Source organism: Falco punctatus (genome assembly GCF_963210335.1).
Source record: "Falco punctatus genome assembly, chromosome: 11".
NCBI lineage: Eukaryota > Metazoa > Chordata > Aves > Falconiformes > Falconidae > Falco > Falco punctatus.
Genome location: NC_137591.1, coordinates 17,731,525 through 17,744,021, shown reverse-complemented (window position 1 = coordinate 17,744,021; position 12,497 = coordinate 17,731,525). Strand labels below are relative to the sequence as shown.

At 38.3% G+C, this 12,497-nt stretch overlaps 1 protein-coding gene across 16 annotated transcripts in view; it reads left to right on the top strand.

The window, feature by feature from the left end:
* Positions 1–12,497, top strand: part of LOC308071356 (uncharacterized protein) — a 533,731-nt gene that overhangs the window by 234,314 nt on the left and 286,920 nt on the right. For 15 of the 16 annotated variants that reach the window (XR_013931099.1, XR_013931100.1, XR_013931101.1 and 12 more), the window contains 2 exons: positions 645–712; positions 1,863–1,975. Coding sequence is in view for 1 of the 16 variants with exons in the window: in XM_080406668.1 (XP_080262794.1) it covers positions 696–712; positions 1,868–1,975 (125 nt within the window). In the remaining 15 variants the exon portion in view is untranslated. The remainder of the gene's footprint in view (positions 1–644; positions 713–1,862; positions 1,976–12,497) is intronic. The other variant, XM_080406668.1, reaches the window with a different exon arrangement.

Sequence of the window (12,497 nt, the reverse complement as noted above, 5' to 3'; positions counted from 1 at the left end):
CATGTTCATATCAACTCTCTGTATTTATGTGTATGAAAGTTAAAAGCCCTAAAAGAGCTGACTTTGAAGGTTCTGTTGATGGCCAGAGAATATGGTACAGTGCTGCATGTTGGAACACAACACAAATAATACCAGGCTAATTCCAGAGGGGGTAATATATCCACAGGGAGTGGAGCAGCATCATAAGAGGTTACTAGCTTGGAGTTTGAAAGCTTAGAGAGCCACAGTCAAGTGATGCTACACCTGAGCAAATATATCCTCCATCGTTAAGAACGGTAGTTAATCAGGCTGCAAATGTGGTTGCAACTAGTTTAGAAACCATTGCAGAGATGTTTGTCAAAGCCAAAACAAATATTGGTATCACCAGAGTTACATGCTCAAATTTTACTGGTGAAAATTTAAAAAATCACTACTTAGGCACATTCATATTATGTAGATTGGCTAATAACTATTGAACATTTGAAAGGTCAAAGCAATAAGTAAAAACTGTAACAGTTGGAGAATGTTGAATAAATCCAAAGAAATCATGATCAGTTCATGGATATTTAGTAAACAATAGTTGTCTAAGTTGTTTGCTATGTATTGTTTATTCACCTCTAATAAGTATCATACAGTATAAACGGTATTTTTATTTCTGCTCCTAGAGTGTGAAAAAATCTGTGGAAGCTAACTGAGGGCTTTGCAAGTGTATCTGAATGGTGGATCAACTGAGGTAAGTTGGAGTTTATGTCACTGAACATACTGTATGATCAATGGATAAGGCATGGTTTAAATATAGATGGAAAACCACAGGGTATTAAGTATCTAGGAATATTTTACCTTACGGAGTTGAAGTCTACAACTAAACAAAGAGGTAATGTGAAATACAGTGAAAAAAAATATTTGCTGGGTGGTCTCTGCCACATACTGTATCGTCTGGTGGAAAAGGCTGAGAGCCATAAAAAAGATATTGGGACCAAATCTGACATACTGTATACATTAAACGTCTTACTATTTACCTTCTGAGAAAAGTTCTTTAAGGAACTCATGGGTTTGTTAACAAAAACTTCATGGCATTATAGGAAGCCCAAATTCTGGGATGAAAATGTGAGTGTTAGCCAAACCTTTAGGTGGAGCAAATTTTCCAGAGTTACAAAAATATTGGTTTTTTGTGAAGCCAAGGAATGGATACCATATAAGTGGATCTCAGCCCACTTGGATAGCCTTTGAAGAAGCACAAACATTACTTTTTCATTTGTTCTCATTAACAATAGTGAACTGAAAAGAGCTGAATGCAGTGCTGAAAGCCATGGCTGACTAGATTTTGAATCATAAAGAAAATGCAGGGGAAAATGCAAGGGAAAATAGAAAATGAAAGGAAGTCCTATGAAACATATGAAATGTTTTCTTGATTTTTCCTTCTGACATGCCAGGGCCTTTTGGGCACCACCAGGCCCCTGGTCTAGACCCACCGCCGGGGGCTCCCTCCCCTGCCCCTGGGCAGGACCCCAGTCCGGCCTGCAGGGCTGCCAGCCCTGCCCAGGCACACCATGGCAGGGCCGGCCCCAGGTCACGGCGGGGCCTGCCCGTGGGGCCCTTGAGCCGGCCCTAATCACAGGCCCGTGTCCCGGCCCAGCCTTGGCCCATCCCTGTCCCCAGGTGGCCCCAACTGGCCCCTCTCCTGGCCGGGGGTGGGGTAGGCCTTGGCTGCCCGGCTCTGCCATGCCATCTGTGGGGCCTCCGCTCCCGCCTCATGGAGGCCTAGGCCTGCGCAGGGCCCCGGTGCTGGACAGTAAAGCAGGAGGGCTGCATGTTGTAGCTTTACAGAATATGTCAGACCCGCAGAACAGTGTCTGTTCCTTTCTCATCTCCTTGTGAAACAGTGTAGGCTCAGATCAGGACTTCAAATGCGTGCAGTCACAGCCTTCCCACAGACGGTGAGAGAAGTACTGCAGAAACATCTCTGCTTCTCCACTAGGACTGATACAGCAGCAAGGTAAGTAAAACATAGACTTCTGCTAATTTCTAAGGGATTTGAGTCAAGCCCTTTAACTATATACATTATGTTCTCCCCTCCTCTCTGCTCGCTTCAATCTCCTCCAAATTACTACTCGCAGCTTAATGAATAAACACTGTAGCCTTAAATGCTGAAGGGAGGCAATGGAGGAAGATTACAGGGTGAATGCAAGGAAGGAGTTCTAATGTGCTGCCTTATTCCTGCTGCTTTATTTTTGATTAATGGAACAATAAACACCAATGAGAACTGATAGGGATAGCTCAAGAGATGTGGACAGATGCTTGTCTTGTGGCTCTTCAAAGGGCATTTACTACCTTAAATATTCTACAATTATAATTTTGGTTGAGGTTTGGTGGCTCTACTCCATTTGTATGGGTATCCAATTACAACTGAAATATTTGCACTTGACAGCAGTTTTAGACTACATAGTTAAATGAAAAATGAACCAAATGCAATACATACTTCAATAACAATCAGTCTTAAGAGAATTTTTTGAAGAACAACTTCTGACCCACCAGGATTATTAAACATCCCATAGCATTTTTTGTAAGATTAGTCACAGTGTCTTTTCTGAAACTCAATTTATATTATTACATTCTTCCTCCATAAATCACCCTGCAGTATTAACTGAACATAGTATTCTTCCGTCACATACTGTTGTAGAAAGTTAAAAAGCTGTCGTGTTCCACCTCAAAAATGGATCCACTTTCTTAGAATGTAATGCAGTTTTATTATAAGATTTGGAAGTTTTTGTTGGTTTACAATCCAGTACATGTGCAAGAGAATCTGTTGTTTTTTCAGTGCTGGTTGGTTTCCTCATCTGCATCAATGAATATACAAATAGTAAATATTGGTATTTTGCAAGGGCACTAGTTTCCAGAGATTGTCCCCAAGGACTGTCCACAAAAGAAGGAAACCTATAGATTTCCATTTGCATATGTGCCTAAGTGCATGCACCAGCAAAGAACCAAGTTTCTAATTTTTTAAAACTTCTCTTTATTTCACAAGCAATGACTATGTTCTAGCTGAAGGTCCAAAAAACCATGAGTATTTACTTAATACATTTTGTATCTTCGCAAGTCTTGCAGGTGATGCAAAAAATGTCACTCCTTCATTTTACTCTATCAAGCAAGCAGATAATTCTTCTTAAAGTCATCTTTTGACAGAAAGGAGAGCCAGTAGCCCTGCTTCTCTTGATTATTATGTATCTCATTATATATTTGCCAGAATGGGGTTATAAACCTTGTGCTCTGTCCAGATTCAAGTGTGAATAATTACATTCTGCCTACCTAAATTCCCACTGCAGTTTCATTTGGGTACAGTATATTTCTTCATTTCCTGCTCTCGGGCCTGTTCTGGCATCTATTGAAGTTAATGGAAAGTTCTCAAAGACTATGGTGAAGGAAAATTTCCATAAACTATGGTATAATTCTGTTGTGCTATTAAACAGCTTGAGTTGACATAAGTACAGTCTGTATCTTATTATAAATTGCTTACACTCTTTATCTTTACCAGTTTGGAAAACTCTTCACATCTTATCAACATTATGTGTATATTCAAGACATAATGAATGGTAACTACAGTATTATATATGTATTCTGTTGGAGACATAAATATCTGTTAAATTTACAGATACATATGGTTGATTTCGATGTCACTTAATTTTATGAAGATCTTTCTTTTGACTTCAGTGAGGATGTTTAGGTAATACCTTGAGAGCAGTAGGACATAGTAGCCTTCTGAGGCACAGAAATTCTGTTCTCTGTCTTCTGTGGATGCATGCAGAAAAAAATAGAAATAAACAAGTTGTTCAAAAAATGAATTCAAGTTTTTTGAACCCCAGATCAATACCTCAACTACAATACTCCATGGCACTTCATCAAGGAATGGACGCAGTTGCCAATAATTGGCGCTCTATACTTTCTTAGTAAACTTCAGGATTTTTGCAAAATTTATTTTTGCTTTAATAACAGTTCTAGAGGTAGAAAATGCAGGTTTTGATCCCTCTCACTTGACTCTAAGAAGTTCCTTAGAGGAGATAAAGAGAACATGTCTCAGTGAGCAACTCAAAACAAATGCAGACCGAATTGTAAAGTTAATTCAGACCTGAGCTTTCCTAATGTTTTGGGACACTCAGGCCCATCTTTAGCCAGAATAGATTTTATTTAGTATTTTGATAAACGGTCACTGTCTAATGGGACTAGATGACTCCAGGCTGGAATGTATTTGGTAGAGTTATTCTGACCTTCTTTTCTGTTGATGATTATGTTTTATAAGTTACTCCATTCACTGTCATTCTTAGGGCTTTTGACCATATTCTCATGAGCCAGGCCCAGGCCAGGGCAGGACAGAGGCCATCTCTTTATTCCTCCAAAGTCTGTGTCATGTACTTTCAACTTTGGACTGAGCTATTGGCATGGAAATTGACAGTTTTCTAAATATACATAATATCTTTTCTTTGGACTTAAAGCCGGGAATAGGGCTAGTTTAAAAGTCTGTGATGACAGCTTCATACCATTTCTCAGAAGTCAGCAAAGGAATTCTGCAGTGAAGCTAAAGCAGTGGAGAGAATCTCAACAATTTAATTCTGTGATTCTTGTGGCAGTGGGAGGTCATTTTAATTCAAGAGCAAAACCAAGAGTCTTGCAGTATCACATACTGCATTTAAAAATCCTCTAAGTCAGAAGTGTGGTTCAGGTAAGCAAGCCGGTTAAAACCCTCCTGACAAGAAAGATGGTTTTATTTTATTTAATTTTTAAATGTTTCTGCAGCTTGCTAGTTTCATAACCTAGGGCAAGTTTAATTAAAGTCAATGAAGCAGTTTAAAGTGAAGAAAAAAGCAGCATTAGAAAAAGTGTTGATTGTTTTCTAATTACGCTGTGGACTTCCTCTGTAATGGATTCTTGCCTTTCAGCTCTAGATAAAGCCACTGATGTATGCCAATATAGATGGGAGACCTGGGAAATTCCTTTATAAAATTTACTTACTAGTCACTTCTCTAGATAGCTTAGCACCCTTGCAACATGATCCATGTCATCGCTTTCTGTCAACAGCTGGACAAGGTGGAATTATTTTCTGAAGATTGTAACAACAGAATAGCATATCATGTGGGAAGGTTTTGCACGTATAGTCTGAAAACCTTTTGGTTTATGAATCCTTTATTCAGAGAGCAAACCTGTATGATACTATTTAAGTGTCCAGATTCAGCCTGAGCAGAGGAATACCAGTGAATATGGAGAATAATAGTTGTTGTGAATGCTGGTTTGAACCCATGGATGATCTGAATAGGATTTTGTTTCGATGTGGCTGGACAGCTTGCCTACAATACAAATGACACCCCTCTTACCCTCAGTGTAAGGATTTGCCAGTTGTACATTGCCTCCAGTCATTCCTTCCAAACGTTTCCACAGGCAGTGGCAGTCAGTATTTCTGCCAGCTGATCATCAGCCAGGTTTGTGATCTGACAGTGATTTGCTCTAGTAGAACCATTAATCTCTTCTGGAATGGTGCATAGAATCATTGAGATTGAAAAAACCCTTGAGATTGAGTCCAACCATAAACCTAACAGTGCAAAGTCCACACTAAAACATGTCCCTAAGCACCATGTCTACATATCTTTTAAGTACTTCCAGGGATGGTGACTCAACCACTTCCCTGGGTGGCCTGTTCCAGTGTCTGATAACCCTTTTTGTGAACAATTTTTTTCTAATATTTTACCCTCCCTTCTGTTAGATGCAGCATCTCATGCTTTGGCCTTTCTGACATATCCCAGTTCATCTCATCTAACCTGCCAGAGGAAGGTATTAGGAGTACAATTTGTGCTGTAGCCATCTCATCCAGAAGTTTACCTTGAGGTTTTATATTTTCAAATCAATCTGCATATCAATAAGTACTCCCACTGAGCTTTTAGGAAAAAGCATGTGCTGTGTTATACCAGCTATGCTGTAAAAGAAAAATCAGATTTTATAGCCTGCTGTAAGTCCCCTTTGTTCAGGACTACATGTTAAATAAAGTATGTATTACAACTTTTGATACACTTACTCCTTTGTTTTATTTTAGACGATTTATTCAGTCTCCAAAATCCTTCCATCAAGATTTTGGCCTGATGACTGTCTAGAGGCCTCCTTAAATTAGAGCAGGTACATTAGGTTCTGCACTTCTGAAATCCTGAATTGTTCCATCGTTCTTCATCACCATTTTAATGGGCGTATTTCTGGTCCTGATGAAGAAAGAGTCTGCTTGGCAAGATGTAGTAAACTAAGCATGAGCTTTGAGTGGGCTTGTTGATAGAGTTCACTAGAGGAATGTAACATTTACAGAGGAATTGAAATGCTCCTAGCAGTGCATTTTTCCTGTGAGAAACCCACTGAATGCTCACAGAATCAAAGGCTACAAACAAAATCTTTTGCATCTCTAGCGAAGCAATGAATGCATTTCACATTTATTTTGCAAACATTCAACTTAATGATCAGGTTATTTTTGTAGAAATAATAACTTGTTTGTAACTGCGTATTGAAAAACACATCACAAGTCATTTAGGTTGCAAGATCAGGCACTCCCAGTTTAGAGGATGGCCCTAGAATCCTAAGTCAGCCTCCATTAGGTATGTGTTATGATAGCATCCTTCTTTACAAATCACTTACTATTCTTGCCTCATTTTGCACAAGAGCAATGATTTGCAGGGAATAAGGAAGGTGTTGAGTAGTTCTTTTTAACTTCATTACCTAGTCTGTAGTCTTAAGCCTTATTAATTGTCCACTGTGTCAGCTAATGTAATCCAAACCTGCTCTGCATTTGGAATTATTAATGTCTTTTTACTGTTTTCAATGGCATTCTTCATTATAGAATTATCTGAATACTTCCCCAGTGAGTTTTTCTGTATGGGGGAAGACAAGAATATTATCCCCATTTTATAGCTGGTAAAGTGTAAATTTGCTGAGCAGTAGTAAGAAGTCAACATGACTAAAACTCGTCCTGGCACTGTTTTTAAATTTATATCCTCTCAGGGACATTGCATGTCCTTATGTCCCTGTATTTTGTGTAAGGGTAAATAGGAATTTTGCCTTCTTGTCATTCTATCATTCATTATGTGCCCTCTCTGTATTACTCCATCCTTTATTTGGGCAGTTTCTGTCTTTTTAATCTTTGCACACTGGGATTTCCCTTTAGGCCCCCATCATTTTTACTGCTCATATCTAGACATTTCCACTTTAGAGAGAATAAGATCAAAATTCTGTTTAATTGTCCACTATAAAAAAAATAATCTGGAATGTTTTTATCTGAAAGATGTCTTTTTAAAGCAAAATGCATTCCACAAAATGACTACAACATGGACAGTGTCAGTGCTGACTTACTTGGTCCTGGGACTGAGTAATCCTTTTCAGGGACAATGAATGTGTATGCCATTAGCCAAGTCTGAGAGAGGATGCTGGTTAACATTAATGTGTTGCTGGTGGTTTTATGAAACAAAATTTTGACTGCTGAAGACTAAACTAAGCAAATTGGGGTTAGTTTGGACAGACCACTGCAGGGTATGAAATGGTCCTTTGCAATGAATGGGGCTTGATTTAAACAGTCACGCACCAGCATGCAGAGTGCATATTCCATATCTAAGCCATTCAGTGGCTTGTATTTATTATTCAGACTGGCATTCACTTATGTGAAAACGCCATGTATTTAGATTGGAAACAGTTTTAAATAATTTTCATAATAATAATATATCAACTCCAGCAACAGGCATATTTTATTAAGTAACACAAGATGTAGATTTGGGAGTGCTGCTAATAAGGTGGATCAGTGTGCTCCTGCAGCTTGGGCCAAGTGTACTGTTGATGGCGATTAGAAGATGGTGTTCACAACTGTGAAATCTAAATGCAGGGCCTTAACATTCAGGGCTATCTAGAGAAAGCTAGAATTTTCAATGACGTGCCTTGCTACAATTTTTCTCTGGTGTAATGTTGGTTGCTTGCAGTAACTATTTTTCTTTTCCAAAACAGTACAGATTTGGACACTGAATCATGCTTTGGTGTCCTGTCACTGTGCATCGCTGTGATCGCACGGTGCCTAATGGTGCATGGTCTGAGTGCAACATCACTGTTCCAAAACAGATCAACTACTAAACTGATAGGCAGTATAATGAGAAACTCCTGGCGACAGCAGGTATTTCTATTTTATCTGAGAATAATTCACTGAGTAGATAATTGGTGAATTCCCAGTGGGGAAAAAACTTGATTCTGTCTGAGCATAGGTTACCAAATCTACCACCATAAAATAATTGATTTTGTGATATATCAAGTAGGGACATAGTTGAGACTTGAACTTTCCACTTAGGGCCTCAGGGTGAACTTGAACCAAGCTCCCAAAGGTGAAGAACCAGTGCTTGACACGTGCAGGGTTTTGCACTCTTTAACAGCCTCTTTAACTTTCATTTTCCCCTATTAATCTACTTTCACCAAGATCTAGATGTGCACAGAGTCTCATTAAGATGGTTGAGTTGTCATTGGAGATAATCACCAAAGGAATGTGTTATAAAAGGAGAAAAAAAGTATGTCTAGAAAGTCTGAATAATTTTTTTTTATGCTGTTGTTTTAGTGAAGAGGCATTGGATGCTGATAGGAAAGTTACTATAGCTATAGGGCACATTTAATTGCATTTGAGAAACTTCTTTTAATCCTGTAATAACAAAAAATTAAATCAGTGCTGACATTTTTTTGTTGCCAGAAGAAGGTAGTAAAAGGGTAAAGAAATAATTGTTAGTTCTGAGAATATAATTAGCAACTTTAATGCTTTAATCTAAAAAATGCATATTTTGAGCCTGGGTGAATGATTAAAGAAAAGATATTGAAAGCCTTTGAAATTTCTAACTGTTTGTTTTTAATTGTAAATTATGATCACTGTAATTAGCTCATTTAGTACATTTATAATGTAAACAAATATGAATATACGGAACTTCAGTGATATATTTCAGGGCAAATAAGAGCAACATTGTGACCCTGGGCTCTATTTATTAAGCCTTTCTTGTAGCGTTTGGCACTGCTTCATTCTTTCATACTGGGTTTTTTTCCCCCCTTTTTTCCGGAAGATAAAAGAAAGCCGTACATAATACTTGCAGGTCTCTGCTAAAGTCTTAATGCATCTGGAACTAGACGGAAGAAAATAGAGATAGAAATCTTGTCCTTTTTGGGCTTCATTTAACCTCACTCTGAAGCTTTCTTAGAGCTAGAGTATTTATCATATTAAAGAATAAATGCTACGTGATTTCTTACACCTTAGGTTGTTAATTCTGAGCAATTAGATCAACTGGAAGTCATACTATGTTTCAGGTAGGCTTACCCATTTCCATAGCTAGGTATCTGCTGAAATGCAGTGTGTCAGATGCTGGCTGTTCTGTTTCCTGGTGATGCACTTTATGTAGCATCCTGGGACTGGATTTCAGAGATCGGCTCCTTTTCCGATACGTGTGCCGGCCCACACATCGCTCAGTAACACCAACAGGAGCTGCCTGGCTAAGAATCCCTGCATGCTAATGGAAACACTTAATGAGTAACAGGATGTTTTTCCCCCACCAAGTTCAAAGATTAAAATTTTGGGGTTTAGTCTCACCATTATTTTTATGGAAAAGGCATCTTTTGTTACATTTCCAGAGCTCAGTTATCATGCTGTGACACACTGCATCCAGTTCTGATAAGTCGTGGAAAGTTATGATTAGTTAAGCTCCTTATGAATAGAGAAGGCTTCCCTGAAGGTTGAAACTGGCCTCTAACTTGAGATTTTAAATAATTGTTGAAGTGTTTTGACTAGGCTGCCTTTGTGTACACTGAACAGTTTAAGGTTACTTTTTAATCCAGTGGCGCCTGTTTTATGATGTACACTTGCTGCGGATTGAATGTTGTTCTGTTCATCACTGCCAGCTGTCTCCTTGGGTTCCTGTAGTAACTAAGTTATTTTATCTCAGAGGAATGAATTGTCAGTAACAAGCAAATAATAACTTTTCTGCTGAATTCTCAAGATTTTTTTTAAAAAACTCTCTTCTTCTGTCATACTTCTCCTATAATGTAAAATGTATTGTGAGGGTTAGTTGCTCTATTCTTGCGCTGTGAGCCTTCAGGAGTCAAAATGTTTATAGCATGAAACAAAGGTAGAAGAGGTACATATTGCAGCAGTGTATTCACCATATTCTGTGGATATTTTTTAGCTGAAGGACGTAAGCCCTGGTTATTACAGCTGTCACGGTGACATCTGATATTTCAGTATCAGTGATTGCCTCACCCACCACATGACCCTGATCAGTACTGTGATTCTCTGTTCGCTATTAAACTGTGAAAGGTCTTGGCCCTCCAGGTGCTGTTTCAAGTCTGAAATAGCAACTTGTCTGTCACACTCTCTCTGCCTAACTTAATGCTTAAGGACCCAGCAAAAATATTTAATGTAGACAGGGCCTCTCATACAGCAACAAAGCAATGAACACAAGTCTTTTTTCATGGCTGTTGCAGAACAAGGGCACCAATTATGCATCGGTTATTAAAAACGAGCAAACTTTGAAGTGATCTTGTGGCTTGAATCTCAACAACTATATTTTTTGTGTTTCACTTCTATTTTTGGGGAATGCATTTGCTTCTTGAAAGTCCTGAGAGGTATCTTGAGATTTCAGATAGGAATGAGGGCATATAATAGTATGATAATTTTCATGAGTCAAAACAGAAAAATTAAAAAATACTGTCATACATAACTGCAGATCCAAAGCAGACTTTTAGTGAATTTTTGCTTTTCTTTCTACAGCAGGGAAAAACAAGCAAACAAGCAAAAATGGTTCATGGAAATCTAGTTAAAAAACCTAAAGTTATAAACCAAATTCTGAAATTATGTAGCTGAAATGAATAGACTTAATGATGCGTGTTTTTCCCTCCTTAGTAAGTACCTTACCTGTGGTAAGATTAATTTTAAAGTTGCTTAGCCTAGGCAACATGAAACACTTAGACAGTAGACTTCTCTATGTAAATAGGTAATGCCTATCAGGCCTGCCTAATTTTTAGGAGTAAGGCATTGGAAAAGATTCTGTTCTTAAGATAACAGAGCTGGCCTAACTGGCTGTTGCTCTCTATATTGTACAGGCATTGACACAGTGGTTGTCAGACGCTTCCAGCCCTGAATGCTTATCGTTTTTAGCCCTGTACTGTGGTTAAATTCATGTAAACTGGTATGTGGGGCCTAACAGCCAAGAGCAAGGGTCTGTATGTTGAAATTCAGCTGCATCTGGATTGTACTAGATATTAAGTAGATGTAATGCCAGTGTCATAAAGAGGTTGCATAACCAGCTTTTGTAATTTTTTGGAGTGATTTTAGGTTCTTAAGTGTAGTTTTATAAAAATAACATCTTTGCTTTGATGGACGTGCTTGTGAGCATCTGACCTGCAATTCCTCCTCTAATGCGGAAGGAAAGGCACTTTTGTGCAGAGTGCTTCTGGTCACCTCTGCTAAGGTAGTGCTGCATTTCTTACAGTGACCCCCATGAACAGGATCTCTAACAAACACAGCTGCAGCATGTTATATTGGAAAATGTTTTTCTTTGAAATAGAACTATCCACGCTTTCATACCCTTTGTGGTATATTCTGGATTGCATTTTTTATGGCATGAAAGGTCCTCTCCATGTTTTGTCAGAAGCACCTCTCCATTTATAACAATACAAGTATATAATATGTATAGATGCATACATAGTGTATATTATATATATAAGAAAATAAGTGTGGGACTTCATATCTCATGTTAAGATAAGAAAAGGCCATCCTTTAAAAAGAAAAGCTTACAAAATTTTATATAGATGTAAACTAAAGTTATGAAGTTATATATGTGAAGTTAAAAGGTTATAAATGCAGTTCTGCTTATCTTGGTGGAAAACCAGATCAGAAATTGTCAGCAGAGTACATTTAGAAGAGTTCTGTCATGACTCTGAAGATGGAAAGCAAGATAGACAAGGATTTAGAGCTAATGTAAAGAGGCAAAGAGAGAAGGGAGGGTATGTGTTCCTGAGAGAAAATGTTAAAAACAAATGTAAAAAGTGGGAGAATTAAGGTGTGTCCACTCTGAGCACATGTTTGACGTTAATTTGTAACAGGTAGGACTTTGCTGTCTGTTAAATGAAAAACTACAGCTCTGGTGAATAAGGGACACAGACTGGATTTCTGCCCTTCTGTGGAATATCCGTAATGGCTGGATGTTCTCCATGTATCCATGATCCATTTGGTAGCTGGGTCTGTACTGCTTTCTGTACACAATATTTACTGTCATCAGAGATTTCACACAACCAGAACTTTATGGGCTAGAGATGGGGTCATGCGGTTCTACCAAATCCTAAAATTAAAGGAGAAACAACCACTGTTCTACTTTTTTTTTTTTTTTAAACAAAAGCAGTTGCTAAAATTTTTTGGTCATTTGTCTGTGGACAAACACTGGATTTAATGCTGCTATTGGCAGTTTAGGGATGAAAGGCTTTGAGTGTCGTGT